Below are 27,547 nucleotides of genomic sequence, written 5' to 3'. Positions count from 1 at the left end.
GTTATAATTAGACATTTTTATCACAAGGTATAAAAAAAAAACCCTAATTTTTAAAATGTAGCTGCTAGTTGACATAACCAGGCAGTTCCACGGTTCTAGAGCTTTACTCTCTTCCTTTCCTGTTAGATAATCTCTGTCCTGACTTACCCCTAGAAGTTAAGTTTAGGGATTTTATAATCACTTGCAATAGCTCCCAAATGGTCTCCCCCTATCTGGCCCCTACAGACATTCTCTGCCCTGCAGCCAGAGTGAGTCTTGCAAGATGTAAATCTCCCCATGCCACTCCCTTGCTGGGATCCTTCAAAGCTTTCTGTCTCAGAACAACAGGGAGCGTCCTTAGGGCAGCCCCTGCCCATCTCTGACCTCATTCCTCCCACTGTCCACGTGGCTCGCTTCACTCCACAGAACACCTTTGGGCTCTTTGAGGCTCTTCAGACACTGCGACGCCCCTCCTTTCCCAGGACCTTTGTGATTCGGTTTTCCCAGAATGGACCATTCTTCCCCCACAGGATTTTCTTTGCTTAGAACATTCCTTTACTTTCTTCTAGGCTCTGGCCAAAAGTCACCTCCCATGACTGCCCTTCCAGAGAAAGCCTCTACCTTGCTTACTTCTATTGATTGATTGATTGATAGAACATTCCTTTACTTTCTTCTAGGCTCTGGCCAAAAGTCACCTCCCATGACTGCCCTTCCAGAGAAAGCCTCCACCTTGCTTACTTCTATTGATTGATTGATTGATTGCTTGAGGCAAAGTCTCATTCTGTCACCCAGGCTGGAAGGCAGTGATGCAATCACAGCTCACTGAAGCGTCCACCTCCTGGGCTCAAGCAATCCTCCCGCCTCAGCCTCCCAAGGAGCTGGGACCACAGGCACGTGCCACCACACTGCTAATCTTTTCTATGTTTTGTAGAGATGAGGTCTCACTATGTTGGCCAGGCTGTTCTCAAACTCCTGAGCTCAAGGGATCGTCCCACCTTTGCCTCCTGAAGTGCTGGGATTGTGAGGCATGAGCCACTGCAGTCGCCTCTTCTCCAAATGATCACTTTGTAGCAGCCATCCTCCCTGGCCTAGCATACATTTATTTGCATGCTGCAACTTCAAATTGCATATTCATTTATTTATTGTCTGCCTCTATTCACTGGAATGTAACCTGTGGGCTGGAAGGCACCTTTGCATGGCTTATTAAAACTCTATTCTCAGGGATTAGGACAGTGCCTGGCACAAAATGGGCCTCCAGTGAACACAGAATGAGTGAGTAAACAGATGGTCTGACCCCGTCCTCCTGGAGATAAGCAGACAAGTGATAAGTGCTAACCAGGTAGCATCAGTGAGTTATACCAGCACACGTGAGAACCTCAAAATGGCCAGGAGCATGACTCTTTTGTCACTGGGGTTACCTTAGTGAGGGTGAGTTTGAGTTGTGGGTTGGTGACAGTTCCCTCCATTTTCAACACAGTTTTTTCCCAGGTTGGACTGATTGTCTCCCTAGCTGCTACTCTGACCTGCCTTCTTTCCAGAGTTCCCCAGCTCAAGAATGCCAGCACCACCTGCCATGTTGCTCAAGCCAGAAAATTCCTGAGTCCTTGATTTCTCCTCTCTCCATCCCCACTGCCAATTGCCAGTGAAAACCTGCTCTCCTGCCCAGATACTGCAGTAATTTACTCACTGGGGTCCTTGCCTTACAAGGCCTCACTACCACCTCACTCTCACCCCGTGCTCCTCCTGCCCCCACCGCTGCTCTGTCCACCTTGGAAAGAACCCCTCTCTGCTCAACCCCCAGCTCCAGACTTTTACCCCGCAGTAGGTTTCCCAAGGCTGGACGCAGTGGCTCACACCTGTAATCCCAGCACTTTGGGAGGCCAAAGCAGGCAGATCTGAGGTCAGGAGTTTGAGACTGTTTTGTTTCTCAATCAATAAAGGCCAAAATGAGCGAAGAAAGTGGCAGCCTTTTATTTGCAAATATGCATACACTCTCGGACGAGGTTCTCTGGTCCTCAGGTGTGGGGGGGGGGAGGGCCAGGGAAGTCGCGCTGGCGCTCTCGGGTAATGTTCTCCGATCCACAAATGTGGAGGGGCCGAAGAAGTCACGCCAGCTCCTGCTGGCGGCGGACTTTTATGCCTGGGAGCTGGAGGGGGAGGAGTTTGGGGCGTGTGTGTAGGAGTGGCTGCTTGAATTACGGTGTCCCCGGCTTGACGTCATTCTGCGCAGGCTCAGTTGATTTGGTTCTTTCCCCGGGCGCGGGAATTTTTCCCGGGCGGGGGAAAATCTGTGATGAAGAACCCGGAAACAACAGGAACTGCTCCATCTTGTTCACCTTCCTCCATCTTGTCCACCTTTCTCCATCTTGTCCCTTTTCCCTCACCCAGAGACCAGCCTGGCTAAGACAAGAAAGCCCGTCTCTACTAAAAATACAAAAATGAGCCAGGCATGGTGGTGGAACCCTGTAATCCCAGCTACTCAGAAGGCTGAGGCAGAAGAATCGCTTGAACCCAGGAGGAGGAGGAGGTTGCAGTGAGCCAAGATCATCCCACTGCACTCTAGCCTGGGCGACAGAGAAAGACTCCATCTCAAAAAATAAATAAATAGGCTGGGCATGGTGACTCATGCCTGTAATCCCAGCACTTTGGGAGGTCAAGGTGGGCCTGAGGTCAGGAGTTCAAGACCAGCCTGACCAATATGATGAAATCCCGTCTCTACTAAAAATACAAAAATTAGCTGGGCGTGGTGGTGGGCGCCTGTAATCCCAGCTACTCGGGAGGCTGAGACAGGAGAATTGCTTGAACCTGGGAGGCGGAGGTTGCAGTGAGCTGAGATTGCACCATTGCACTCCAGCAAGAGCAAAACTCTGTCTCAAAAAACAAATAAATAAAATAAAATAAAATAAAGTTGGTTTCCCAAGCAGAACCCACCATACCATTAGATCCCCTGCCCCAACCCCCACCTAACCCCTCTTAGTATTCATCACCATGACCCCTCAGCCTGTACGCCAGCCTCTCACCCCCAGAAAGCCTCAGGGCAGGACAGGCTGCTTACCCCAGTGCCACACACCCAAAATATTATTGAAATCATAAGCCTTCTGTCCTTCCCTGGAGGAGGGTTAGATTTTATAAAGCTTGGAAGAAATCACAAAGACCGTGGTGAAAAGAAACCAACAAAGGTCTATGCCTTAGCTTGTCCCCATTCTTCACCTATTTGACGGAAAGCTTAAAAGGTATAAATAACAACCACAGTAATAATGATAGCTCCTACTTATTGAGGGCTTACTATGTGTAAAGCACGCTTCCAAGTTATTTACATACATTATCTCACTGAATCCTCACAAGAGTCCTATGACGTGTCACTATTCTTCCCATTTTAGAGATGAGCACACTCAAGCACAGAAAGACTGAGACACTTACTCAAGGTCACTCAGCTGCTGTGTGACTGAGCCAGAATACACGCTCAGCCGTCCAACTACAGAGTCTGCACATGCCCACTGCATTTCACTAGCTCCAAATATTATGACAACACTCGTCTTCCTATTTTGTGACAGTGTGGAAACAAGATGAACGTGAACCGGGAGTCAGGAGTGCTGGCTTCCAGCTCAGCAAATAACCACAACGTAGAAAATATATCAATGGCAGGGTTGGATGACATGAGCTGAAGTTTCCTTTTGTCCCTTAACTTTGTTGTTTTTGTTTGTTTGTTTGTTTGTTTTGAGACAGGGTCTCACTCTGTTGCCCACGCTGGAGTGCAGTGGCACAATCTTGGCTCACTGCAACCTCCACCTCTGGGGTTCAAGTGATTCTCCCACCTCAACCTCCCGAGTATCTGGGATTACAGGCGTGTGCCACCATGCTCAGCTAATTTTTTGTATTTTTTTGGTAGAGAAAGGGTTTCACCATGTTAGCCAGGCTGGTCTCGAATTCCTGACCTCGTGATATGCCCCCCTCGGCCTCCCAAGGGCCTCCCCAAAATGCCTGGGATTACAGGCATGAGCCACCGTGCCCAGCCCTTCCGCCCTTAACTTTGGTTGTCTCATTCCATCACTGCTACTCTGCTACCACTGATTCCGTATTCTGCCCCAATGTTGGAATCCCTTCTGCATCAACCAACCACACATTCCTAAAGAAGACCATAGGCTACGCGCAGTGGCTCACACCTGTGATCCTAGCACTTTGGGAGGCCAGGATGGGCAGATCACGAGGTCAGGAGTTCAAGACCAGCCTGGCCAACATAGTGAAACCGCATCTCTACTAAAAATACAAAATATATATATACCTTAGCCGGGCATGGTGGCAGGTGCCTGTAATCCCACCTACTTGGGAGGCTGAGGCAGGAGAATTGCTTGAACCCAAGAGGCGGAGGTTGCAGTGAGCGGAGATGGCGCCACTGCACTCCAGTCTGGGTGACAGTGTGAAACTCCGTCTCAAAAAAAAAAAAAAAAAAGAAATCGTCATTCTTCTTGCCTCCCTCCCAGCAGAATGGCCACGGCCCAGAGCTTCGACCAAGTTCCTCTCGTGGTCATGTATCGCTTTATTTTTATCATTACCATTAGCACTCTGATTTACAGGATCCAATTACTACTAATTTGCAGACAAAGAAATTTTCCTGTTGAATACAGATTCCATGGAAATCTGACAGTGCATTTATTGAACTCTGCTGCCCATCAGCTGAGGACTAAGGATGTTTTTGCCAGTGGAACATACCAGTTTTCATGGTATTTGTCCCAGTAGAATTTGAACCATGTTAAACCAGCTTAAATCGGCTGTATTTAGGGAAGAAAACTATTTCAGTTTACTTTTCTTTGGAAATTCTTTTAAAAGAGGGTTAAAGACAGAAAACTAATAAATTATTACATAGCAATGAGGAATTGAGAAATTATGTAAATAAACCTACTGTCAGGCCTCTGAGCCCAGGCTAAGCCATCATATCCCCTGTGACCTTCACGCATACACCCAGATGGCCTGAAGCAACTGAAGAGCCACAAAAGAAGTGAAAATAGCCTTAACTGATGACATTCTACCATTGTGATTTGTTTCTGCCCCACCCTAACTGATCAATGTACTTTGTAATCTCCCCCCACCCTTAAGAAGATTCTTTGTAATCTCCCTACCCTTTAGAAGGTTCTTTGTAATTCTCCCCACCCTTGAGAATGTACTTTGTGAGATCCACCCCCTGCCCACAAAACATTGCTCCTAACTCCACCGCCTATCCCCAAACCTATGAGAACTAATGATAATCCCACCACCCCTTGCTGACTCTGTTTTTGGACTCAGCCCACCTGCACCCAGGTGAAATAAACAGCCTTGTTGCTCACACAAAGCCTGTTCAGTGGACTCTCTTCACACAGACACACGTGACACCTACCTTGCCAGGCGACTGAGAAAGTATCTGAGTATGACTTTAGGGGTTATTCCTTTGTCTGAATTCTGATGCATCTTTAAAAACGACCTTGCACTTAACCAACCACTAAAAGAGAAAGAAGAATTGTCACAGGAATTACTTATCAATAATACAGTTCACTGATTGATTCATTTGGTTGTCCCCATCTGGACAGAGTAAATTATGATGCATTAACAAAGCACCTCCAAGTCTTAAAATAATTTTTTTTTTTTTTTTAGATGGTGTCTAGCACTGTCACCCAGGCTGAAGTGCAGTGGTGTAATCTCGGCTCACTGCAACCTCCGCCTCTCGGGTTCAAGCAATTCTCCTGCCTCAGCTGGGATTAGAGGTGCCTACCACTACACCTAGCTAATTTTTGTATTTTTAGTAGAGACGGTGTTTCACCATATTGGCCACACTGGTCTTGAACTCCTGACCTCATGATCCGCCCGCCTCAGCCTCCCAAAGTGCTGGGATTACAAGTGTGAGTCACCGCACCTAGCCAAAAACAATTGGTTTGTTCTTGCTCATGCTGCATGCCCAGGTTGACAGAGCAGCCACCGTCTGAAACCTCACCAGTGACCATGGAAGATGACAACAGCCTTCTGCAGGGCCACAAACTAGCAATGAAACTGTCTAATCTAAAAGTGTCACCTTTAACGCTCTTAGCATAAGAGTTTAAAGCACTTAGCATAATGGCAATACCAGGTACCACTTGGTCAGAACTAATGATGTGACCCACCCAATCACAATGGGGCCAGGAAGTGGAATGTTGCCAGGTGCCCAAAAGGGAGGGAGACAGAAAGATTTGTTGACCACTATTAACAACCACCATTGGGTCTTTTGAAATAATAACACCAAGACTTTCCATTTGTGTAGAAGCACATGACTTTCAAAGTACTTTCGCCAATGAGATTGCTTTTCCTTCTCCAGTCAAATCAAACTACTTTGCAAAAAATGTTTGTTGGCCAGACCCAGTGACTCACACCTGTAATCCCAGCACTTTCAGAGACGGGTGGATCACCTGAGGTCAGGAGTTCAAGACCAGCCTGGCCAACATGGCAAAACACCACGTCTAATAAAAATATAAAAATTTGCTGAGCGTGGTGGCATATGCCTGTAGTCCCAGCTACTCAGGGGGCTGAGGCAGGAGAATCGTTTGAACCTAGGAGGCGGAGGTTGCAGTGAGCTGAGATCATGCCACTATACTCCAGCCTGGATGACATAGCGAGACTCCATCTCAAAAAAATAAATAAATAGTTGTTTGTTGAGTGAATGATTGAATAGATGAATAAACAGCTCTATTAGGTGAAAAGGAAGATACTATCATTCCTGCTTCTCTGATGGGAAAAGTGAGACCTACAGATTATTAAGAGGATTGCCCAAGATCGCAGAATTCTTAACCAACATACCCTGATGACAAATTCATTACCCAGAATGTGCAGCTAAAGAAACCAAAGTGATGCCTTTTAATTGCAACTGGATGGTAAGCAAGTATGTGAGTTTCTCAACCTTTTGACATTTGTACCAGCGATCCTTGTGGGTGTTTCCCTAAGGAGCTAATGTATTTCCTATTGCGAAACAAAGCCGTGGGTTGGGTGGGACTTGGAAGGGATCAGGCAGGGTTGGAGAATGTCTCTATTCTCTGCCTGCCAGATTTTCCTTTGAAAAGCAGCAACTTGGACTCATTAAATAGGAACAAAATTTATAGAGACATCTAAAAGACAGTGCTAAGAGGGGGAAGCAGGGCAGCCAATTCTGATTCCGGCCTCCTCTTAATTTCAGGAAAGGATAAATCAGGGCAATTCTTTCTTTTCAGAGTGACTGGCTCCCGCTCTGCCAGCACGGTTGCTAAGCAAAACCTGGGCCTCGTTGTGTGTGTGGGCATGCACCTCCCGGCTTGCAAGTTCATCAAGAGAGGGCTACAAGAAAGGCTGGCAGGAAAACAGGCTGTAAGCAAGATAACTAGCTCCACGGGGCTAAGACTCAAAGACTTGAACACACTGCAACAGAGAAGAGCACGCACTAGTGATAGATGAAGTCAGCCCGAGAGGTAGGAGAGGATTACAAAACAGTCGCCAACTAATTATTCTTCAGGATAATCAGAAGGCTTTGGTTTTGCTATGTAAATATCAGTGACAAAGTGAGTAAGACATGGTTTCCTTGTGAAACAAGCTACACTTAGGCTCTAATTCTAACCTTACTAGCTGTGTAGACTTGGACAAATCACCTCATTACTGAACATCAAGAAGTTTCTCATCTGTAAAAATGGGGATGATATGTGTACCAGTTTTATAGGTTTATTGTGAGAATTGCATGGGATAAAAGATTTCAAGCTCTTAGCATAATGGCAATACTAGGTATCACTATTAATAATGGTTCCATTGTTCAAAAGAAAATGTGAACCTTTGAAAGTAATACAATAAAAACTGAAGGAAAAGGAGAAAAAGACAGTCACGGAGACTGATGGTAAGAAATGGAAGCAAACAGAGATAAAGAGAAAAGAAATGTACTTCTCCGTCTCTAGGCTGCTGTCAGAATCTGCCCGGCTTCCGCCACCTCTGTTGGCCTCAGATCTTCCTACCTGGGCTCACACAGAGCTTTTCAGGCTTCCGCAGGCACAACCCGGAGAGCTTCTGACAGTCCAGACTGCTGGACCCATCCCCCCAGAAAGTCTGATTCAGTGGATCTGGGGTGGTGCCCAAGAATTTGCACTTCTACCAATTCCAGGTGATGCTGGTGAATTTGCAGTGGGATGGCTGTCTGAGGACCACTGATATAAGGCAAGGCATGGCCCTCCCTGACCCCAGACCAATCCAGGTGGCAGATATGTCATCTTTATATATTTGTAATTTTCTGGGCTATTTGGTATCTCAATAGCCTTGGCCTGTGCTTTAGATATCTCAGGACTGATCTGGTGGCTTCTCTGGTGTCTCCGATTCCCACTGATGACCCAGAGATGACCAGTGGCCTTTCGTGCCCTCCATCTTTCCATCCTAGTGACAGCTTTTCTAGTCTCCAGATTGAGTTTGGCTTCAGTGCCTGCCATCCTGATCTGTCTGTGCCGGTGTCCCTCCCAGGGCTTGGACCCTGCCAGTCAGTCCCATCCCAGCATACAGTCGTTTTTGCCTGGCTTATAGGGAACAGAGTTCTGGTCTTTGCCTGCTGCCCTGTGGGCAGACCTCCCCGTTCTCCAGGGGCCCACTCCCGGTCTTCTGCAGCTGGGCTTCCTCTGCCTGGTGAGACCCAGTGCTGCCCTCTTGGAAAGTCTGGAGCCCAGGGGTTCCCGTATCACTGCTGGTTTGCTGCATACTGTGAACCCTGAGCCTGGCCTGTCTGGGCTATTTGCCACCTCCTAGCATGATCCTTAATGGATAGGTCTGAGCTCATTCTGCATCCCTCTTTCTCAGCATTACTGCAAGAAACTATCACACCAGATTCTGGAGATAAGACAAGAAATCATTCATTTCAACAATGACTTATTGAACATACTCTGTGGCTAGCACTGCTTCAGTGACCTGGTGACACAGCAATACACAAAACAGAAAAACAAACTTTATGCCTTACATTCTACTGAAAGGACACAGACAATTAATCAAAAATGGCAGCTATAGTATGTGGATAAATAGAAAAAATGAAGTCTAGAAGGCTGGGTAGTTGCACTTCAAAGAGAGGGGACGAGGAAGGCTTTGCTGTATAAAAACTTGAAGGAGAAGAGGAATCAAGCAACCAGGTTGTTAGGGAGGTAGGTGGCACAGAAAGTGGCTGGTGATTAGTAATCCCTTACCGCTGTTCTGTGCAGCATGGGAGCTAGTTCTCCCCTAACTGGGTGGGTCACACACATTTGAATTTAATGACTTTTTTTTTTTTTTTCCAAGACAGAGTCTCAATGTTGCCCAGGCTGGAGTGCAGTGGCACGATCTTGGCTCACTGTAACCTCCGCCTCCCGGGTTCAAGTGATTCTCTTGCCTCAGCCTCCTGAGTAGCTGGGATTACCATGCCTACCTAATTTCTGTATTTTTAGCAGAAAAGGGGTTCCGTCATGTTGTCCAGGCTGATCTTGAACTCCTGGCCTCAAGCGATTCGCCTGCCTTGGGCTCCCAAAGTGCTGAGATTACAGGTGTGAGCCACCACGCCCGGCCTTCGTGGCCTTTTTTGAAAAATGGGGGCACTTATGAAAACATTGCTCTGTGGCTGTTGTAGTTTGGCCGACAATAGCATCTCCAGCAGCCATCAGTTTGCCCCTTTCTCCTCAGTCATTCTCAACATACCACAGGTATGTCTTGGGTCCCTTCTCTTTTAACAGCCTTTCTTTGTGCCCCATACAGAGTCCAGCTCCACTCCATTTCTTTGCTCCCTAAAACAGCAAAACATCTTGAAAGAGTTGTCCAAAGTCATTGTGTCTACATCCTCCCATCCTCACCCCATCACTCCCCCAGACTTCCATGTCCACTACGCCACTGACCCTGCTCCTGACAATGTCACCAAAAGGCTTCTGGTTGCCAAAGTCAAAGATTGTTTCTTTACACAATGAACTCCCGGAGCGCTGGGCCCCGCTGACCACAGCATTCCTTCTTGAGGCGCTTTCTTCTCTTGGCTTCCTGGTCCCCGCAGTGTCTGACTTGTGCCCCATTTCACTGGTCACTCATTCTCAGACTCCTTTGTGGGTTCTTCTCAGCTTCTAAAGGTTGGAACACCAGAGGTCCTGGCCTTCAGTCCCCATCGGTCATTCCGTTCTCCTCTTAATGTGATCAGATTCAATACTGTGGCTTTAAATGCCTCCTATATCCCAAGGACTCCAAAATTTACGTCTCCAGCCTTGATGTTTCCACTGATCTCCCGACTTACGAATGTCAGCTACCATATCACAGTTATTATATGACTTATGAATGTCAGCTACCATATCACGAGTTATGATATGACTTAAAAATAAATGTCAGCAGTCATATCACAAGTTATAATATGACTTATGAATGTCAGCTACCATATCACGAGTTATAATATGACTTATGAATGTCAGTTACCATATCACAAGTTACGATATGACTTACGAATGTCAGTTATATCACGAGTTATGATATGACTTATGAATGTCAGCTGTATCATGAGTTACGATACAACTTACGAATGTCAGCTACCATATCACAAGTTACAATATGACTTATGAATGTTGGCTACCATATCACGAGTTATGATATGACTTATGAATGTCAGTCACCATATCATGAGTTATGATATGATTTATGAATGTCAGCTACCATATCATGAGTTATGATATGACTTACAAATAAATGTCAGCTATCATATCACAAGTTATAATATGACTTACGAATGTCAGCTACCATATCACAAGTTATAATATGACTTATGAATGTCAGTTACCATATCGCAAGTTATGATATGACTTACAAATGTTAGCTATATCACGAGTTACGATATGACTTATGAATGTCAGCTACCATATCACAAGTTACAATATGACTTATGAATGTCGGCTACCATATCACGAGTTATGATATGACTTATGAATATCAGCTATCATATCACAAGTTATGATATGACTTATGATACATCAGCTGTTCACCTGACATTTCTACATGGCTGTCTAAAAGGCCTCTTCATCTTAATTCATCCAAAACAGAAAGCTCGGTTTTCCCTCCAGACCCAGCTTCTCCTCCGATCTTTCCCATGTTAATGAATGCCATCACCATCGACTCAGACCCTGAAACCAAAATCTAGAAATCATCCTTAACTCGTCTCTTTTCTCACACGTCACATCTGATGCATCAACAAGCCTCAGCAATTCCTCATCTTAAACACATCCTGAATGTGACCTTCTTTCTTGATTCCAGCCACCACCACCCCAGCTTTACCATTTCTCATCTAAAATAGGGCAAATCGATCCTCGTCGATCCTGCTTCCACTCTTGCCCTTCTTAGGCGCATTACTCACATAGGAGCCAGAGCGATCATCTTTCCAATAAATCAGATCACATCACTGTCCAGATTAAAACAAGCTCTCTCACTCCTTCCCGTTCCACCAAGACTGAAGTCTAAACTCCTTAGTGTTGTTACAAGGTCCCCCATGGTCTACCCTTGCCCTTCTCTTGGGTTTTCTGCCACTGTTCCTCACCTTCACTAAGCTTCACCCTTCTTTCTTCTCCTTAACAAGGCTCCCCGCTCTTGCCTGAGCACTTTTGCACTAATTGACCCTTTGCCTGAATTTTCTTATCTCAGATTTTCCCATGGCCAGCTCCTTCTTGCCATTCTGGTCCCAGCTGAAATAGCACCTCTTCCATCAGACAAGCCTTCTCAGACCTTTGGAAGTAGATAAAAGTGGTTGCCCAGGCTGGGTGCAGTGGCTCACTCCTGTAATCCTAGCATTTTGGGAGGCCAAGGTGAGCAGATCACCTGAGGTCAGGAGTTCGAGACCAGCCTGGCCAACATGGCAAAACCCCATCTCTACTAAAAATATAAAAATTAGCCAGGTGTGGTGGCAAGCGCCTGTAGTTCCAGCTACTCCGGAGGCTGAGACAGGAGAATCACTTGAACCCAGGAGGCAGAGGTTGTGGTGAGCCAAAATTGCGCCACTGTACTCCAGCCTGGACGACAGAGTGAGACTCTATCTCAAAAAAAACAAAAAGGGGGGGGAGTTGCGCAATATTGTAAATGTATTAAATGCCCGAAATTTTACAGAGTGGTTAATTTTGTTATGTAAATTTTACCCCAATTTTTAAAAACAAAAATTAGAATTTTCATGAGGATTAAATGAGATACTATTTCAAAGTGCTTACCACAGTGCCCGACACTTCTCAAACAATTAAGAAATTTTACCTCTTAATAGTTCATATAAATAAACATAACTTTCTGAAACATCACGCCATTTTCTGAATTCTTCCCATTTCGCTATAGCGAGAATTCAGAACTTCATCAAGCACCTGTACTACTCTGTGGGTCAGACTTTGAGAAGTACTGAAATAAACAATTTTGATGAATACAATCAATGTTTGTAAAAGGCCTGTGTGATAGAGCCATCGTAACTCATGTAATAAACGGAAGGTATAGTGGAGAATCTCTTGTGACAACAGTACCGTCTAGAAATGGACAAAGGCCCAGGTGAATAAATGTGGGTCATTCAGCTTTTCTCATTAGAGTGAGAATGGTAACACATACGCATACACACATCCCAGAACAAACACCACAAGCCCCACAGCAGTGAAAACGTAGTTCGACCTTATTACCTGATCAGGAAAAATGTATCAACTCCAAGATAGAAGGGACCGCTCCGAGAGTAAATGTACAGTGGGTTTCTAAGCACTCTGCTTTTCCATTCAAGCACATTATCTGTAACAAACATTAAAAAGCAGTGTCTTTTTATTTCATAGAAGAAAATCATGTGATTTCTCTTTTCAGAAAAAGCAAGAGGAACACCTTCAACTTTTGGTTGTACCGGGCAGGTTTTAAGAATCACTATAGGCCGGGCCGATGCCTCACGCCTGTAATCCCAACACTTGGGAGGCCAAGGCAGGTGGATCACGAGGTCAGGAGTTCGAGACCAGCCTGGCCAACATAGTGAAACCCCGTGTCTACTAAAAATACAAAAAATTAGCCAGCCGTGGTGGCAGGCGCCTATAATCCCAGCTACTTGGGAGGCTGAGATAGGAGAATTGCTTGAACCTGGGAGGTGGAGGTTGCAGTGAGCCGAGATCACGCCATTGTACTCCAGCCCAGGGGGTAACAGAGTGAGACTCCGTCTCAAAAAAAAAAAAAAAAAAAAAGAAAGAAAAAAGAAGAAGAAGAAGAATCACTGTAATTCATGTAGGAGGAGAAGTTAGACTGGGAATAAAAGGTGGTGACTGAGGTCCCTAACGGTCGTTCAGGAGCTTTAAGCTCCTTTATGCACTCACAGTGGCCACAACCCCCTTGGACTGTAGCACTACCTATCATGGGCTGGTACAGATCACCCAGGAGGCTTCTTCAATCTGCCCTGGGCTGTGTTTGCCCCCTGTTTAGAGAGTACCACTATTATTGATAGGAGCGCTTCAGGACGGTAGCAGCAAGAAGAAGGTGGAGAAACACTGATTTGATATTAGTGGACCATTTTTATTTATGCTTGTCTGCTTTTCAAGGAAAAATAAATGTTATGTCCTGGCTTCGTTAACCATGATGAGAGAGAACTCGGCTTTTTGGATAACAAAAATACAATACCCAGGTATCAGTATTCACCTGGCAGCCAGGTGCCTGATTTGTACCTAGAGGGAGTGAAATGAGCCACTAGACACTGGCCTGGAAACCTTACTGATGGGAGGTCACACACAGTGTCTCTAAAACAGAAGGAAGGCTGCTCGTGGGAAGGCTGCCAGACCCCCATCCTTTGGCCACCATGATCCCGCCATACCAAAGAGTGTCTCTTCCCTGACTGCTCCCAGAGTAAAGGCTCATCAACTCTCCGCACCCAAAGACAGCCATGCAGTCATCTGACTGGTATGTCCCGAGATGATCCACAGAAGACTCAAAACACGAATGCCATTCAGTGCAGAGCAGGTGCTGCCTGGTGTCTTTGTAGTCCAGATGGCTGGCACATTCTTCTGCCAAGAAAAGCACTCCAGAGCATGAACCATGGCTCCTAGAAACCCTGGGCAAGAGCAAAGGTGTTACTGTCCACCCTGACTGCCAGGGTATCCACACACCGCCCCGCAACAAGAACCAAAGTGCAATCCACAGATCTTGGCAGTTACACGGAGGCTCTCTTGCTCTGACCCTGGGCTTCTCAGCTCAGCCTCCACGGTTCCCTCTTGATCTATCTGTGGACTTTCATACTTAGTATCCCTCCCTTTTGAATCTTGACTTTCGCTAACAGACTTGACCTGAGTTTGGTGCCCCACATGCTTTGTGCAGAATACGCTGCCCAGGCTCAGGCCCCAGAGATGCCAACCCCTGACCCCAGTCCTGCTTGATGAAGAGTTGAGGGAAGGAGAACGCAGACATCAGTAAGAATCGATGTGATCCACAAAGCAAGCATTTCACGTGAAAGAACACCCCTGCAATTCTGAGGACTAGTTGCTTATGAATAATGAGCTGGGCATGGTGGCTCACGCCTGTAATCCCAACACTTTTGGAGGCCAAGGCAGGTGGATCACTTGAGGTCAGAAGTTTGAGACCAGCCTGACCAACATGAAACCTCATCTCTACTGAAAATACAAAACAGTTAGCTGGACGTGGTGCGCATGCCTGTAGTTCCAGCTACTCCAGAAGCTGAGGCAGGAGAATTACTTGAACCCAAGAGGTGGGGGTTGCAGTGAGCCAAGATTGCACCACTGCATTCTAGCCTGGGTGACAGAGTGAGACTCCATCTCAAAAAAATAATAATAATAATAATAATGAATAATGTAGGTCAAAGTATAGGCACAAAAACAGAGGGACTGGTGGCACAGGAGCTTAGGGCACAGGCCATATAGCCAGATGCTCGTGGCTCTGATTCTGTCACTTATCAGCTCTGTGACCCCCCCGGCAAGTGAATTAACTTCTCTGTGTCTAAGTTTCCACATCTGCAAAATAATCAAAGTAGATTTTATAGGATTATCATGAAGAACAAATGAGATAATGCTTATAGATCACATTAAACAGAGGCAACCCACAGTATGTACTCGTGAGAACACAGCTACTACTACCACTATTTTAAGCCTTATCACTTTAAGAATGGTTAATACCATCTTCTTAATTCATTCCCATTCTTAAAGAATTTAATGTTTACCTATTCTGAGAACCAAGCAAGTGTTTGGAATTGCAAAACAGGGGCCTCCAAGCTCAAGCCGGCTCCGAGAGACTTCCATTTCTACCTGGACAGCGCCCCATGCCTTCAACATTGTGGGCACAAAGAAGTCTTTGCAGAATTAAAACTTATTCACAAATAAGGTCTGGCCCATAATCAAGCTCTGAAAATCTAAATCAGTTTCTTAAATTGAAGAATTTAATTACCTAACATTTTGAATTTCCAGCCGTGAATACAAGTATTTCCATTTAAGTCACTCTTTGTGATTGCGTCTCTGTCTGAAGTCACCACACCCACCCTTTTCATTCACAGGGGTTTTCACTCAGAAATTGGCCATGAGTACAGCACGACAGCCTCCTAGAGCTGATTCACCTGCTCCTCCTCAGTTTCCCGAGCAGTGAAGAGATACGGGACCCGAGCTCTGCCAGGTTTGGCCAACTTCTTTAGCCTCCCTGAGCCTCAGTTTCTTCACTTTTAGAATGGGCATCATTTTGACCAGGGTTGTAATGAGGATTCTAGAACATCAAATATCTGGTTTGATGCCTAATGTGGCAAGCTAGTGCTCAATATGTTTGTTATTATGTTTTTCTGTCTAAATTCTACTCGTGAATGAACTCACCCATCAGCGGTTTATAAAGGCTTCTGAAAATAACTGCTCTAGGGGGAAGATAACCTCCCTAAGGCTCCCTTAGCTCATCTGTAAATGGAAAGTGTTATAAACCATGAGGACGTGGAGAAGATTGGATGAAACGATGCAGGCAATCACCGGTTCTCAAAGTGGAGGTCTCCCAGCCAGCAGCTTCAACATCACCTGGGAACTTATTAGAAATGCACATTCCCAGGCCCCACCACAGACCTATGAGGTCAGAGTCTTTGGGTCAGGGCCCAGGAATCTGTGCTGTAATAGTCATCCAGGTGACTCTGATGCTCGCCAAAGTTTGAGACCCATTGGTTGTGACAATGCTCTAAAAAACCTTGCAGCCACTTCGGCTCTGTTCAATCACAGTGAGCCCACTTTTTTTTTTTTTTTTTTTTGAGATGGAGTCTCACTCTGTCGCCTAGGCTGGGGTGCAGTGGCCGGATCTCAGCTCACTGCAAGCTCCGATTCCCAGGTTTACGTCATTCTCCTGCCTCAGCCTCCCAAGTAGTTGGGACTACAGGCACCCGCCACCTCGCCCGGCTAGTTTTTTGTGCTTTTTAGTAGAGACGGGGTTTCACCGTGTTAGCCAGGATGGTCTCGACCTCCTGACCTCGTGATCTGCCCATCTCGGCCTCCCAAAGTGCTGGGATTACAGGCTTGAGCCACCGCGCCTGGCCACAGTGAGCCCACTTTAAACAACAGGCCATTAAGTAAGAGCCCTGATGCCCAGGGCCTGAATCCATAGCTATGTATGTATGTCATGAAAACTTCCTCATACATTCGCTCATATTTTTCTCATCTAAATAGCAAAGGACAGGCTCATGTAACAGGAAACCATTCTAAGCAAATGCAATGGTTATTTGGAGAATAAAGAGTCAGGAATCCAAAAACCCAACTTAGCTCCAAACTTCTAGAAGACACGGTGGTCTTATGTTGATTTGACTCACTGATTAACGTAAAAGTGGAGAGAGAAAAAAATGCTGAATCTCTGAGTCTCTCCAAATTGATTTTTATTTTCAAACATTCAGAGATATGGTATTTTACCTTTGATGTTTTTGTTTTTTTCTTTTTGAGGCAGGGTCTGGCTCTGTCACCCAGGCTAGAGTGCAGTGATATGAACTCAGTTCACACTGCAACCTCCATCTCCAGGTTCATGCAATCCTCCTGGCTCGGCCTCCTGGGTAGCGGGGACTACAGGCACACACCACCATGCCCAGCTAATTTTTGTATTTCTTTGTAGAAACGAGGTTTTACCATGTTGCCCATGCTGGTCTTGAACTCCTGGGTGCAAGCAATCTTCCTGCCTCAGCCTCCCAAAATGCTGGGATTATAGGCGTGAGCCACCATGCCCAGCATCCTTTGATGGTATTAAGTACAAAAATTAAAAAGTTGTTATGGCAACAGAACATGGAAAACCCCCATTTTGAGACCACAGTTAAATGTGCCAGATAAAAAAAGGTAACATAACTTTAATGTCCCAATCATAGGGTGCCTCATTTTGGGTGAGGAACCTAAAGTTTCAGTTCCTGACACCATACCAGGTGTATCTGGCCTAAATCCTGTCATCCAGCCTTAAAAGGTTGGGCTCTGCAATCCAGCTCTGGGGACGTGGCATGTCCCTGCAATCCAGCTAACTCTGCTGGTCACTGAGCGAGGTCAGAGCACCCCAGTGAGGTCAGAGCAGCCCAAGCATGTAGCCTTGGCAGATTTAAGCCCCTACCCTTTCTTTCCTCTCCTGGCTTAACCGCAGAGAATGGGGAAACAAGGAATGAATTTAGGAGGAGATGGTAAGTACTTATGATCTCATTTAATTCCTTCCACAGATCCCATTATAAGCCCCTGTTTTACACATGTGGAAATTGAGGTTCACAGAGGTCACACAATGTGACCACAGTCAGAGTTAGCAATCAAAGCAGGTTTGATTGGGTGACAGGATTCCTAAGCGTGTGCTCTTTCTGCCACACCAAATGTGGAACTGTCTGTAGGCTGCCAGTGCGGGAGTGCGGGAGTGCGGGAGTAGCAGCACAGGGACAGAAGTCTAGAACCACATCGTGTGAAGTAATTGAGGGATTCTGAGATTTGGACAGGGCCACCATAACTGCCCTCAACATCTGATGGGGGCTGCAATAGAAACAAGAGAGCATGATTATTTTCTGGGCCCTAGAAGGCAAAACCAGGGCCCCTGGTGGGAATTACAGGACAGCAAGGATTGCCTCTCGTTCGGAAGCCTGACCGCCAGCGCTTCCCATCACAGATGGGTCCACAGGAAGCCACCCGGCTGCTGGAGCTGCTTCCAGCTTTGGGAAAGAGGTTGTGCCAGGGACCTCTAGGCCTTCTTGGCTCCTTCTTATACCATATCTCTGCTTACACAAACATGTGTTTTGTTTTTATTGTTGAGCTTTTGGTTGGTGTTGCTACTGTTTTTGTTTTTGCCTTAAGACCCGAATAGGGCCGGGCACAGTGGCTCACGCCTAAAATCCCAGCACTTTGGAAGGTCGAGGCGAGTGGATCCTTTGAGCCCAGGAGCTTGAGACCAGCCTGGGCAACACATGGCAAAACCCCATCTCTACTAAAAATACAAAGATCGTTTGCGCCAGGAGGCAGAGGTGGAAGTGAGCTGAGATCATGCCACTGCACTCCAGCCTGGGTGACAGAGGGAGATCCTGTCTCTGGAAAAAAAAAAATCTGAGTAGGATCTGAGAAAATAATTTCTATGCCTTCCACAGTAGGCATATTCCCTGAAGCTGCTTTATCATTTCTTCATATCCTTCTAGTTCATTCACTGAAATTTCTTTTTTCTTTTTTTTTGAGACAGAGTCTTGCTCTTGTCACCCAGGCTGGAATACAGTGGCATGATCTTGGCTCACTGCAACCTCTGCCTCCCAGGTTCAAGCAATTCTCCTGCCTCAGCCTCCCAAATAGCCAGGATTACAGGCACCTGCCACCATGCCTGGCTAATTTTTGTATTTTTAGTAGAGACAAGGTTTCACCATGTTGGCCAGGTTGGTCTCGAACTCTTGACCTCAGGTGACCCACCTGCCTCGGCCTCCCGAAGTGCTGAGATTACAGGCATGAGCCACCAAGCCCAGCCATTCCATTTTATTTTTATCCCCCTAGTTGGAGTAAGAAAGGACAATTGTGTGGACCTGGATCTAAAAGAAATCTGCCAAATATTCACGTTCTGGTTCTGTTTTTTTTTTTTTTTTGAGTCAAGGTCTCTCTCTGTTGCCTGACTAATATTTAAATTATTTTTGTAGAGATGGGGGGGTCTTGCTACATTACACAGGCTGGCCTCAAACTCCCGAGTTCAATCAATCCTCTCACCTTGACTTCCCGAAGTGCTGGGATTACAGGCGTGAGCCACTGAGCCTGGCCCTCTTACTCCACATGTTCTGAAGGTCAGAGAGAGAGATATTCTATTTGCCTTGGTGCATAGGCAGGCAGGTAGAAATGAAGGCAATGCTCTTGATTTTTCACTAAAACACAGTGCAGTCTATCTCAGTGAAATCCAGCCTCTCATTACCTAGGCTGGGTTAATCTGTTTCTGGTTCACACGTACTGTACTGCGTGAATTACCTTGTGTTGCAAGCTCAACACCCTCCCTTCAGTTTCTATGTAAATCATTCACCTTCCTGCGGATGGCAGGAAGCTTCTACGGGTCATGTGTGTAAGTGTGACACTGAAAGCAGACACTGTGGCCACGGAATTGTTCTCAGAGAATTGCCGCAGTGAAACCCCAGGCCCTGTTTGAACCTAGTCTTTGATCAGCACAAAAACACACTGGATAATTGTACTCACAAAATAAAGCAGCATTTTTAGTGACCTTGCCTGACCTTAGCACGCTGATGGTAAACAAAGACGGGACAGTCAAGAGCAGAGATCTAACCTCCACACTGACATTTGGAAGCTGCCGGGCGTTCACTAGGAGCCAGCACTGTAGGCATTCATATCCAACTGCACACTCGGCTAAGTCACCTCTCCTGGGTGGTCTTAGTTTCATTCAAATGCCTACTTTTTCCTCTGCTCGGGGCTGCTGACAGGGGCAGATGTGCCGGGCAGTGCGTCCATGGGATTCTGCTTCGTTGTTCATTGCTCTCCGCCTTGCTCAGTGGCAGACTCCCGTAAGTGGCCAGAGGTGCCCCATGTTCCTGCGATGTCCTGCAGGCTGACCCCCATTCCCTAGCTGCCACGCAGACTGTTCCAGCCAAAGGGAGGGTGAGCCCCAGCAAGGTGATGAACCTGCAGGAAGAAGACACAACAGCTGCGCCTTCCCTCATCTCAGGACGCCGAAATGAGACGCCGGGAACACGGGCCTGTGAAAAGCAAACCGCTGCATACTTATGTAGAAAAACCTTCAACAATTTTAAGGATGGAGAATGATGCTCTAAGAATAAAATGAATGAAAAAAGAGAAAATATATCAAGGAAAATGTTAACGGATTTCACTTAACTTGTCATAATTATTTTTAAAATCTTAAAGCAACCAAAATACTGAGGAAGATGTCTGCAGCTGATATGACTAAGAATTAATATTCTTTACATACATAATAAACTTTAAAAATTAGTAAGAACCTGGCTGGGTGCGGTGGCTCAAGACTGTAATCCCAGCACTTTGGGAGGCCTAGGCGGACGGATCACCTGAGGTCAGGAGTTTGAGACCAGTCTGGCCTACATGGTGAAACCCCCAACTCTACTGAAAATACAAAAATTAGCTGGGTATGGTGGTGTGTGCCTGTAGTTCCAGCTACTCGGGAGGCTGAGGCAGGAGAATCTCTTGAGCCCAGGAGGCAGAGGTTGCAATGAGCTGAGATCGCCCCACTGCACTGCAGCCTGGGTGACAGAACGAGACTGTCTCAAAAAAAAAAAAAAAGAAGAAGAAGAACCGAACTCACACATGGAAAAGGGGGTAAAGAATATGAATTTACAAGAGAAAAATACAAGTGGCAGATAAACTTAGGAAAGAAAAACCCTCTTCGCCAGTTTTTTGAAGACATAAATTAAACCAATGTATTCACCTATCAAACTGGTTCCACTTTTTATAAAGGTAGTAGCTTTTGATGCTGGTGAGAGGGTAAAGTAACACATGAGAGTTTCCTACTGGGGACAGGAAAAATGAATTGTTCAGGAAAACAACATCAAATGATTCAAGAATTATGACCCAGCAATTATACTTCTACTTAATTTATGCTAAGAGACCGGGCACAGTGGCTCACGCCTGTGATCCTAGCACTTTGGGAGGCCGAGCAGATGGATCACGAGGTCAGGAGTTCGAGACCAGCCTGGCCAACATGGTGAAACCCCGTCTCTACTACAAAAATGCAAAAATTAGCCGGGCGTCGTGGCATGCGCCTGTAGTCCCAGCTACTCCGGAGGCTGAGGCAGGAGAATCGCCTGAACCTGGGAGGCAGATGTTGCAGTGAGCCAAGACCATGCCACTGCACTCCAGCCTAGGCAACACCCAAAAAGTATTGGGTGACTTGCTGCAATGTGTGTAGGCAAGGCAATCCCTCAAATAAAATTAATCTTCAGTGGTCACCTGACAGCAAGGAACAGGAATGTTTTGGGATAGAATACATTTCTCAGTGGTCCTGAAACCAATCACACTGGGCGTGACCAGCCTTCCCCTTGAACACTTGTGCATTTTCTTGTTTAAGGTAAATGGTGGGCTGAGCATGGTGGCTCATGCCTGAAATGCCAGCACTTTGGGAGGCCAAGGTGGGTGGATCACCTGAGGTCAGGAGTTCAAGACCAACCTGGTCAACATGGTGAAACCTTGTCTCTACTAAAAATACAAAATTAGCCGGGTGCAGTGGTGCACGCCTGTGGTCCCAGCTACTCGGGAGGCTGAGACAGGAGAATTGTTTGAACCCGTGAGGTGGAGGCTGCAGTGAGCTGAGATTACGCCACTGCACTCCAGCCTGGGTGACACAGCAAGACTCTGTCTCAAAAAAAAAAAAAAAGGTAAATGGTGATCTTCTTGTGTCTCAGTCTGTTTGGCTGCTATAACAAAATACCATAGGCTAGGCGGCTTATACACCCCAGAAATTAATTTCTCACAGTTCTGGAGGGTGGGAAGCCCAGGATCAAAGTGCTGGAAGATTCGGTGTCTGTTGAGAGCCCACTTTCTGGTTCATAGACGGCGCCTTCTAGCTGTGTCCTCACATGTTGGAAGGGCAAGAGAGCTCTCTGGGGTCCCTTGTCTAAGTTACCCGACCCCATTCGTGAAGGCTCTGCCCTCATGACAGGCACCTCCCAAAGGCCCTATCTCTGGAGATCATCACATTGTGGGTGACATTCCAACTTACGAATTTTGGGGGGGAAACAAAAACACTCAGACCATAATATCCTGAAACAGGCAGTACTGGCCAGACATCATGCAATGAATGAGATTTAATAGTGAAATGCAGTTGACGAGGGGAGTTGATAAAGCAGTACCGACAGATCACAACCCACCCAGGTACCTCGGGTGTCCATACTCACAGACATACGGCAGCAAATGTGTCCAGGGGGAACGTTCCAGTAGCACATCTGGCCACACGCCCACCAGACGAGGAGGAAGAATTTATTGTAAAAAGAAAGAAGGAAGGGGCCAGAAATGAAGTATTTCTGAATCTTAAAGTATCTACCAAAAAAGAAAAAGAGATTGTATAAATCATTTAGCTTGTAATAATGCCTTACATTTTTCCAAGTGCTTTCATATCTATTATTTCAAAATGAAACTTTTACAGTAAAAAGGGACAGCTGGGGCTGGGCACAGTGGCTCACGCCTGTAATCCTACACTTTGGGAGGAGGCCAAGGCAGGGTGATCACTTGAGGTCAGGAGTTTGAGACCATCCTGGCCAGCATGGTGAAACCCTGTCTCTACTAAAAATAGAAAAATTAGCCAGGCATGGTGGTGCTCGTCTGTAGTCCCAGCTACTCGGGAGGCTGAGACATGAGAATCACTTGAGCCGGGGAGGCAGAAGTTGCAGTGAGCCGAGATCATGCCACTGCACTCCAGCCTGGGCCACAGAACGAGACTGTCTCCAAAAAGAAAAAGGGTGGGGACAGCTGGTTTTGAATATATCTGATTTACAGTTGGAGGGAAGTAGGGCACAAAAATGTGGAAACTTACAGAATGAGGAACTCTTAGCCCAGCTGGAAGTAAACCCAGGTCTACTGAATCAGTCTTTTCTCCTGGCCTTTCCTAGCACACGGTACTGGGAACTAAAAACCTAAACACGCACCATTGCTGGCTCAAATCTATTTGTGAACAAGCCCCCCCGACAGAGAAATGCAATGTAAGATGGAAATATACAATTGCAGCCCATAGTCTGGGGAAAGGTGCCATGTGAAATTGAAGGTAAGAAGCAGCAAGTCAGGACACAGCTGATGAGCACTGGAAGAAATTGCGTGTAAAGATCCTACTGGTAAGACTAGGGCAGTTATCTCCAATTTTAGCAAGCCTCAGAATTACCTTGAGGGCCTGTTGGCTCTCTGCCTCCCCTCCCTGCAAGTTTCTGATCCAGGAGGTTTGAGGCGGAACCTGACTTTGTGCTTCTGACAAGTTTACAGGTGTTCTTGCTGCGAATCCCAGGAGCACACGGTTAGAATTAAGACCAGGGGACTTCTAAAATCTCCACAAAGGATGGGCACACGGCTTTCCTCCTTCTTTAAAATGGGGATCATAATAGTACCTACCTCCTAGGGTTGTCATGAGAACTAAATGACACAATGGTTGTAAAGCCCTTAGAACAGTGCAGGACAGGCAGTACGTTTAATAAATGTTGGGTGTTCCTCATCTCACCACACCACATTGCCTAGTCTTGCATTCAAGAGGCTCAAGTTTGAGCTAGCTTGCTGTGTGACCCTGAGCAAGTCGCTTCCTCTCTCTGGGTCTCATTTCCTCATCTGTGTAACAGTGAAGGGTGGGTCAGACACGATGTATTCTTTTATTATTATTATACTTTAAGTTCTGGGATACATGTGTAGAATGTGCAGGTTTGTTACATAGGTATACACGTGCCATGGTGATTTGCTGCACCCATCAACTCGTCATCCAGGTTTTAAGCCCCACATGCATTAGGTATTTGTCCTAATGCTCTCTCTCCCCTTGCCCCCAACCCCCCGACAGGTCTCGGTGTGTGATGTTCTCCTCCCTGTGTCCATGTGTTCTCATTGTTCAACTCCCACTTATGAGTGAGAACATGCAGCATTTGGTTTTCTGTTCCTGTGTTAGTTTGCTGAGAATGATGGTTTCCAGCTTCATCCATGTCCCTGCAAAGGATAAAAACTCATTCTTTTTTGGGCTGCATAGTATTCCATGGTGTATATGTGCCCCATTTTGTTTATCCAGTCTATCATTGATGGGCATTTGGGTTGGTTCCAAGTCTTTGCTGTTGTAAATAGTGCTGCAATAAACACAAGGGACATGATGTATTCTAATGTCCTTTCCATCTCTAACCCTCAAGGTTCCCATGAGTCTGTGACCCAAGGGTTTCTAAAACGTCCAAAAATGCTGCTGAAAGACTAATAATATGTGATTAACTGTGATTCCTAATTGTAGCATGGTAAGGGTAGAAACAAGAAGGAAGGGTCATCTGTGTGTCCTCAACCCTGGCCAAGAGTTGGGGTGCTTGATCTAGGTTACCAGCAGGTTCCCACAGGAGACCTGGCAGCAGAATTTTTCATAATCCAATTCCATTTGCTCTGAACCAATGCTACTTCCTGTTGGTATGTGGGTTTCCAAACTAAACTCTTCCACTGAAAATGAAGTGTACTGACCAGCCAGCACACGTCTGTTCCCTTTGGAAGTTCTATTTCTAATTTTAAAGGAATCAAATGACGTTTCTGTTTTGTTTTGGTTTTGTTGTTTGGGTTGGTTGGTTTTTTTGTCTATCAACCACAGCCCAGCTCTAAATCCTGCCATGGTAAACAAAGACAACCGGCAGCCCATGCACATCCAATCAGCCTTAAGTAATCAGCCTGAAGTGTCTATGCTGTGCTAGATTCCAGATCTACAAGGGGAATATGAAACCTTTATTGGAAACCTCTGTTGAATCTGTTTTCCAACAAGTTCTCACCCCACCCCATCCTGACCTCTTCACTAACACAAGGTCAGCTCAAGCCCTGTCTAAATTCCCCACTCTTACTCTATGCATGCTGGGCTCTGCTTCTCTGGCTTTTATGCCCAGCCCCAACACTTGAGTGAGATTGGACATTTCTTTCCTGACAGTGTTGCCTAATAGCTCAGGCATACACACTTTTCTTCCTAACTAAATTGTACATATTTTTGAAACGAGTAACTCCCAATCATTTTGATCCCCCCGCCCCCAGCACATACAGGTGATGTCTCATACAAAGGCCAGAGAGAAAATTGCTCAATAAATATTTTCTGAATTGAATTGAGAACACAAAATGGTATTCTGTGAAATGTTTTGGATTCCTTTTGAATTCTTAGCCAGAAAGGCAATTCTATGGGTAATTCAAGGAGTTACTATTAAAAGAGTTCCATTTTCTCCATTGGTGCTCAGGGAATCTGTAAGAGGGAGTTGGAGGAGAAAAATCTTCCCTTGTACTTCTAGCACCATTGTTCTGCTATGTAGGCCTAGTGATTCTCATAGGAAAAGCAAGGTGAAATTAACCTAATAGAGCATAGGAAAGAGCACAGTTTAAAGCTTATTGTAAAGGACTGTTAAACGTCGATTCTAAGCAGCTCGGAACTCATTGCTTTTGGCCACTGCAAACTGGAACAGTGTGATCATCATAAAACGTTATAAAGTCTCCAATGGGACAGACTTAGAGTGAGTGAGTCTTAGACTTAGAGTGAGTCCCCGAGAATGGAAATGTGCAGCCTTCAGTGTTGTGTCTGGATAAAATCAGACACAACTCAGTGTTAAACAGACCTTTAGAACAAGCCCCAGGCTGGGTGTGGTGGCTCACACCTGTGATCCCAGCACTTTGTGAGGTCGAGGCAGAAGGATCACTTGACATCAGAAGTTTGAGACCAGCCTGGTCAACATAAGGAGACCCCATCTCTACAAAACATTTACAAATTAGACAGGTGTGGTGGTGCATGCCTGATCTCAGCTATTTGGGAGGCTGAGGTGGAAGGATTGCTTGGACCCAGGAGATTCAGGCGGCAATGAGCCATGATTGTGCCACTGCACTCCAGCCTGGGGACACAGCAAGACCCTGTCTCAGAAAAACAAAAGCAAAACCAAAAACACCCAAGCCCCTTCTTTGTCAGCTCTTGTGTGGTCCCTGTGACCAGGTAGATTGCCTCTGCCTCACAATTAAACTTCAGCAAGATTATCTAACATTTGTCAAGCATATTCTAAGAGCAGGGCCCTGAGCTAAGGGGCTATGAGTTCCCATCCTCCCAACTCCCTGTTGTGTTAAAGGGAACTCAGATAATCTAGCCAGCCTAGGAAGTAGGTATTAGGTAGTCTTTTGGGTTGAACTGTGTCCTCCAGAAAGGTTCAAGTCCTAACCCTTAGTACCTGCATATGTGACCTTATTTGGAAATAGGAAGATGAGGTTAGGTTGGGCCCTAAATCCAGTATGACTAGTGTCCTTATGCGAGGGAAGTTTGGACATACGGGGAAGAACTCCACATGTGGGTGGAGGTAGAGGCTGGAATGATGTGGCTACAAGCCAAGGAGTGCCAGGAAGTACTGACAACCACCAGGCATGTGGAGTAGGGCAAGGAACAGACTCTCCCTCAGAGCCTCCAGAAGGAACCAACCTCATCATCACCTTGACTTCAGATATTTAGCCTCCAGAACTGTGAGAGAATGAATCTCTGTTGTTCTAAGCCACCCAGTGTGTGGTCACTTGTTACAGCAGCGATGGGAAAGGACTATTAATGACACCAAAATGCATGGGTCTGGATTTGTAGGAAAATATCCCATAATTGGGTTTCATAATCGCCACATCCAAGTTCCATCCAGGCTCTCAGCATTCTGGTGTGAAATAATTTTATTCTTAGGAATTCAGGTAAAGTATGTTGGGTGACATTTTATAACATTCTATGACAACAACTGTGCAGTGTTTTGCCCTAGCCCTTGGCCAAAAGCAGTTATGTCCTGACCTGCCAGGATCTTGCTCTCCCTCTGCCGTACTAGGGCATTTTTTCTCGCCCAATCTACTACTGGCCCTCCCCGCTCCCCTCCTCTGGGTGACTGCAGTCCGTGCAAACAGCTTCAGTCTGGTATGCTGAGCTGGTTGTCTCACATCTGTAGAGGAAATATTGGCAACTCCATCAAAGAGCTTTAAGGAATAACTGACAAATCCTTTCCAGATGGGGACACTTTACCCCGGGCAAAGACCTCCAATTTCTATCTGCTGCCTCTGTGCCAGAGCTGGAAAAACGCCTGGGCAGCAAAGACTAAATTCCCCTAATCCATCCACCCACGTCAGCTCAGTTGACAACCACCAGTCTGTTTTCTTTTCCTGGTTCCTCAAAGAGAATCTCCATCTTGTTTCTCTTTGAATGCTACTTTCTTAAAATATCTTTTTATCAATGGCAATTATTTCTAATATTTTATTTTATTCTAATGTCAACTCTGGCTAGAAAGCTTGGCATTAGTCTGAAAAATTAGGCTAATTGACAAATCTCTTAAATAATAAGGACTATTAACTCATTAGACTTAGAGTCACTTAGTCACTTGAAATGCTAATTTAATAATAACTACACATTTATCTTTGTCTCTAGGATATTTATGGCTTATCCAACAAGAATTGAAATTTGCATTTGATTTGTAATGATTTATTGCTTTTTTATTTTTATT

The 27,547-nt window shown here is 45.8% G+C and overlaps 1 protein-coding gene across 2 annotated transcripts in view; it reads right to left on the bottom strand.

The window, feature by feature from the left end:
- LOC101009409 (O-acyltransferase like protein) overlaps positions 1-27,547 on the bottom strand; it is a 76,994-nt gene that overhangs the window by 20,772 nt on the left and 28,675 nt on the right. For both annotated transcript variants that reach the window (XM_009192818.3, XM_003914422.4), the window contains 5 exons: positions 22,256-22,397; positions 19,789-20,015; positions 13,820-13,999; positions 12,606-12,708; positions 5,351-5,452 (listed from right to left, as the gene is read on the bottom strand). In XM_009192818.3, coding sequence (XP_009191082.2) covers positions 5,351-5,452; positions 12,606-12,708; positions 13,820-13,999; positions 19,789-20,015; positions 22,256-22,397 — 754 coding nt within the window. The remainder of the gene's footprint in view (positions 1-5,350; positions 5,453-12,605; positions 12,709-13,819; positions 14,000-19,788; positions 20,016-22,255; positions 22,398-27,547) is intronic.

The sequence above is a fragment of the Papio anubis genome, chromosome 19 (assembly GCF_008728515.1).
Source record: "Papio anubis isolate 15944 chromosome 19, Panubis1.0, whole genome shotgun sequence".
NCBI classification, from domain to species: Eukaryota; Metazoa; Chordata; class Mammalia; order Primates; family Cercopithecidae; genus Papio; species Papio anubis.
Note: the sequence above shows the minus strand (reverse complement) of the source record. Positions and strands in the feature narration are given on the sequence as shown.